The following is a 5,770-nucleotide window of genomic DNA, read 5'->3' on the forward strand; positions in this document are numbered from 1 at the left end:
AAAACAGTTAAATCATATTAATAGGGGCAAATCCATCATTTTGAAAAAAATCAGAACAAATTGGACCAAACAAGCAACAAAATGATAACTTTAGACCTCTGATGCTAGTTCAAACCTTTTTGGACCAAAGTGACAATTTTAAGCAAACCACAAAGACTATTTGTGCAGTTTAGTCTTTTAAATATTTTCAAATAACTTTAGACAAAATTCACAACATATAAACATTTTAGACTAATGGTGCAACTCCAAAACATTTTGTATCAAACAGACGTATCATATGGACTAAACTTGCAATTTTATCTTTAAATTATATACAAAAACATATGGTCATAGATTCATATTTTTTAAATTATATACAAAATCGTATGGTGATGGATTCAAAATTCTATTACGGGCGTCAAATTTAGATTTTCCAAATTCAGTATAATATCAAAGAGTACGTCATACCTCATTTCCTTGATATGCTCGTCTACAAAAACTGAACATTACTTTCACCAAGGTCTCAATCGCAATATTATCACAACCAGAAAAAGTAATAATATCTATTTACCCATGATAAGTAATAAGACTATACATAAAAAAAGGTGCAGAGAATCCATTGAAATATATGACATTGCTTGCTTTTAAATCAAAGTCATTGTGATTTCAAGTATTGTTGTTACACTACAAAAGGGAAAGAAAACGTTCACGTCAACCTTCCTATACATTCTCAGTTTCTCACCTTCTACACTGTTGTTTTCTTTAGGCATCACTTCCCTACCCTCACCTGATCTCGACAGATCCTTCTCAACTAAACCTCCATTTCCACACCAAATCTATCATATCATCTTCTTCTCACCCCACCTTCATTCCCCATTATTCTTTCTTCCCGTTGAACCAAAACTTCAACAGATTTTCGAGGTTTTGAAGTATCAAAAAAATGGCATCCAAGTCCGACTTTGCACAGAAGTTGCTGCATGATCTGCGACTCAGGAAAGAACGAATGGGTGTGTCTCAGAGCTCGGCTCGACCCAACGCTACAACCAGAGGTACCATAATACATTTTTCTTGTTATCTCGATATATAGTCAAACTTTGCACTTTTTGTATTTTGGTTTTCGATGAATTTTCTTGGTTATCTTTAATATAAAAACTACCATTATGATCTTTGTTTTATGTTATAAGTGGGTTTTGAATTATTTTTGCAAAAGTAAAGTACATCTCTCTAATTTAGAAGTTAAAAGATGGGCATGTTGATACTAAAAAGTTAAACTTAAGCTAGATCAAGATTCCTGTTCATCTTCTTGAAGCGATTCCAAAACACTTTGCACACGTGACTCAACTACAAATATTAAAGTGTCCCAACCGTGACAAAGTGAGGGTCTAGAAGCAGGATTTTATAATCAATTTTCTTTTAAAATATTATCATTTTTCTTTTCATAGTGATCGTAGAATTACTCCAAAAAATAAACTTTATCGTTAAATTGTAAAGAACAAGTTCTAGTAAATTTAATAATTAATAGACGTATGATAAATTATCTAACAAATCACGTGATAAAAAGTATGAGTGAAATAGGCATAGGTAGGGATCAAATTGGTAAAACTATCAATATCATCGTTAATGTTGTTGATATCATCATTGTTGATATTAATGTTGACATAAACTTATACAATTGTCATAAAAAATGACATCATGTAATAAACAAGAATATGAATGTGTATTAAACGAGATGAAAAAGATGTGAGTGTCAAAATTATAAAAAAAGACCGCATTTTAGAAATAACCATAAGTTATATATATATATATATATATATATATATATATATATATATATATATATATATATATATATATATATATATATATATATATATATATATATATATATATATATATATATATATATATATATATATATATATTGAACCCTTTTCAATACTTTGCCCATGTTTAAAAGATATATGAGTCATTTGGCTGCATGTGCAATATGTATACATTTATGCCGTAGTATTAACTTATTTGTTCATTAATTATATATAATTATCAACAGTTAGCTATAAGATGTTTCAGTTTGATGTTTGGAAAATGAGTACATTGCAAATACGAAATTGTAAAAACCGGGTTTTAAAGCCAACTAATTCAATTGTCACTTTACATTTTTTATTCCTATTTAAAAACCAAAAGAACTACGTTTTCAAGACGATTTCGTCAAACATATGTGTTATCTTTGGCTTTACTCTTTTAACACCCATATTATTCCGAGGTTCTAAATAACCGGAAAAGAAACTTGAAATAAAAACAACAATGTTGGTGAAAAAGCCATTGTGAAAACTAAACCTTAAATTGATTTTTTTGTTCTTACAAAAATGTTTGGTGTAAAAAATAAGAAAAGTTGAAAAAAGGACCATTTTGTAATGAAACTTTTTTATGGGTCCACTGAAAAAATATGGCTATTTTTCGGGAATGATCAAGAAAATTAATTATTTTAGTTTATTTTAAATACATAAATTAAGTCAACCAAATAATACATTTAGAATTATACCTTAAATTTTCCTCTTAATAAAAAATATTAATTTATTTTAAATCAACCATCAAAATATCTACATCGACTATAAATAAATAAATCTTTGTTGACCTAAGTTTACATTATCTTTAAACATTTTAGTGATATTGCGATGTTTGTCTTTAAAAAATTTACAAATGATTGTATTATACAAAAGCCCAACTACTTAGCCAATCTAGAAAAATGGATCGGGCCATATCTTGAAAGTGCAGCCTCTTCAGAGCGTTAGCTACAGCAAATTGATGAATCCATTTGTATAAATACATGGTTGTGTATGCATATATCTTCTTTATACTACCACCTGCAAATTTGGGATTTTGATTTCATTTTTGTTGATGAAGATGCATATAGAAACCCAGGAAATCTGCAGAGAGGATCTAGACAAACGAAATCACTCGAATCTGTACGTTAATCTGGAAGATCAATTAATCAAACATGTTTTTGTAAACCCTTCAATCACTTATATATATCTTGGGTGTTCTTGTAGATTGGTGGACCAAAAATGGCGAACCAACAACAGATGTATGGAGGATCATCCCGAGTCCCGGCCATCAAAGAATCATCCCAACAAATTGTTTCGTATGTCGGTGGCCGACACCATAGATCGGGATCCACCGGAGATTTTCCGGTGGCATTCACTTACGCCGTCAAAAATGGCGGAAAACTATTAAACGTGGATTTTTCAGGGTCTGGTAATGCTAACGCAATGATAGATTTCTTGCATCAGATTGGTCGGGGATCACTAGACGTTGGCAACACACGAAAAGAGACAAGTCTAGTGAAACATAGTACTTCAAATGGTGGTGTCGTTGTGCCTCCACTCACCACTACTCAAATCAAGGAGATTTCAAAAGGGGTTCAGAATCTTTACCAAATATTAAGATCAAGTTCTAATGGAGTGAACATGGATAAACATTCAATGGATGTTGGAAAAGAGTTGTTGAAAGGTGCTAAGGGTTTAGAAGAGTCTTTAAGGATGCTTGTGAACATGCAAGAAGCTTCTGAGTTGATGGTTCACCCACAACGAAAGAATCGAATCACTTTACTAGAAGTTGATCAAGATGATGAAAACGATAGTTCAAAGATCGTTGACCAGAATCAAGTTGCTTTGCCTCGGTTCTCTTTCGACAAGCCTTCTAAAAGGTCTAATCTTTTGGTTCAAACCGATGGTTTTTCTAAGTTATCAACTCATCGGAGGTCCACAAGCTATGGTGAGGAAAGCCTAATAAGTGTTTCTAATTCTACTACATCGAATGTGAAGAACAACTCGGAAAAAGGGAGGATCTCAAATGTAATCGCGAAACTTATGGGGTTAGAAGAAGTTCCCAGAAAGATAGATTCAGAATCCACTCGTAATGAATCAATAATACAAGTTAACAAGAGTTTGAAACCACCGAAAGATGGTATACCTCCATTAAAAGATCAAAAACCTCAACAAATCCATGAATTTGATAAAAATGGGGCACCAAAACCTATGAGGACTGTAAACAATGTGGCCATGAAACAAAGATCCGATCAACTTCCAGAAAAGCAAGATAGAGCACACAATGGTGAAACAAAAGAGAAGATACAACATAAGCGTAGAAGTGTTGAAGTTGTAGCGAATTTGAGACAAGAAAGAGTGGAAAAGAAGAAAACGATTCGAATGGAGAAGAGTAACGAGATCAAACTCGTTCCAAGAAACAATCAAACAAAAGAACAAGAAAACAGGACGTCCCAAAAAGGCAAACAAGAGTCACAACAAATCAAACAAGTGAAGTCAAGGGATTTGCCTTCAAAAGTGTCTCACATGCAACCTTCTTATGAACATAATCTAAAACCTAAAGATGCAACTCCAAAGGCACAAGAATCAAAACCAGAAAGAACAGAAAGCAACGTGAAAGAGAAGGTGGTGACACGAAAGAAGGTAGATTCGATGGTGTTACGTAGAACTGAAGCCCCTCTAAAAGATGAGGTCATGAAGAGAAGAAATGGAACCCGAACACTCAAGAACTTAGGGACACCATCCAAGCATAGACTTTCTGTGTTGAAAGAAACCCAAAGAAAAGACGTACAACAATTAGTTTCCGTTTCTTTGAAACCAGAAGAAACCAACATCAAAATATCGAATCCCAAGAAACCGGAAGAAAAAATCCAAGTAAATGACAAGGTAAAGTTACATTCACTATTATTTCATCATTTTGTGGATCATATATTTATGAAACAAAAAATCTCTCAGGTACCAATATGCGAAGATAATATCAAGATTGCTCCTCAAGAAACCCAAGAAATCACAGTTACCATTAAGCATGAAGGTTCGAGTGATAAAAGGATAAAGACTCGTAATCTTTCGGAAAACAAACCTAAAAAAGCATTTCAATCGGGTACAGTTGCATTGACAGAAAACGAGAAGCAACTCAAGGAGATTCTGATAAAAGATCAACTTTTTTTAAGCACAACAGAAACCCTTTTCAATTTCAATATACCCATTGGTTTTCTTCATGTCGATGATCATAATCATCGTAGTGAGGAAACTAAGTTGAAGTTAGATTGTGGGTACGAAATAGTTAGACGAAAAGCAAGAAGCCAAGAATTGTCAACTCATCCGTATATGAAGCCCTCCATTGGTGACACGACTATAAGGTTCTTGGATGAATTGGTTAAACAGTTGTATAAAGATTTTGAAAGCTTAAGATTATATGGAAGGAATACACACAACGAGTACGATGAAGCTAATTACTTGCATCATATGCTTGAGAGAGACATTTATAACAAAAACCCCGATACTAATAGTTTTTGGGATTTTGGTTGGCATACGATGACGTTTACATTTGTGGAAAAGGATGAGTTTGTGAATGATGTGGAACGGGATGTGCTTCATAGACTCGTAGATGAGATGGTTGATGATTTGTTGAGCATGGCTTGACACAAGAAAGAAGCAAAAGTGATTGTCGATTGAATGATAATGGTTTATTTATTTGTATGATGAAGTGTTGAGCTTGAAAGGGAAGAAAGGATAATACGAAGAAAGTTCCCGGGGTAAATCTTCTTTTTCGATTATTTTTTATAAATTTTACAATTTGTAACATGAGTTTTCGATCGATAGAATCTGGTTTTGTTAAAATGGAAGAACAAGGACATATAGATAGATATCCTTGAGTTTTCTTGTATACATTGTAATGAATTTATGAGTTTGTATAAAGTTTTGTGTTGATACTTGATATAATATATACACAAAGTCTTTTGTGA

At 32.8% G+C, this 5,770-nt stretch overlaps 1 protein-coding gene across 1 annotated transcript; it reads left to right on the forward strand.

The window, feature by feature from the left end:
* Positions 1–573: 573 nt before the first annotated feature.
* On the forward strand, positions 574–5,770 carry LOC111894847 (uncharacterized). Its single transcript, XM_023890936.3, has 4 exons — positions 574–1,028; positions 2,884–2,945; positions 3,030–4,691; positions 4,761–5,770. The coding sequence occupies exons 1-4, from the start codon at positions 920–922 to the stop codon at positions 5,445–5,447; spliced, it is 2,520 nt and encodes an 839-aa protein (XP_023746704.1). The 5' UTR covers positions 574–919; the 3' UTR covers positions 5,448–5,770.

Source organism: Lactuca sativa, chromosome 5 (genome assembly GCF_002870075.4).
Source record: "Lactuca sativa cultivar Salinas chromosome 5, Lsat_Salinas_v11, whole genome shotgun sequence".
Taxonomy (NCBI): domain Eukaryota; kingdom Viridiplantae; phylum Streptophyta; class Magnoliopsida; order Asterales; family Asteraceae; genus Lactuca; species Lactuca sativa.

Coding starts and splice junctions, on each gene's coding strand:
- LOC111894847 (XM_023890936.3), top strand. CDS start 920: ATGGCATCCAAGTCCGACTTTGCACAGAAGTTGCTGCATGATCTGCGA. Junction 2,946..3,029: donor AAACGAAATCACTCGAATCT/GTACGTTAATCT, acceptor GTGTTCTTGTAG/ATTGGTGGACCAAAAATGGC. Junction 4,692..4,760: donor AAATCCAAGTAAATGACAAG/GTAAAGTTACAT, acceptor AAAATCTCTCAG/GTACCAATATGCGAAGATAA.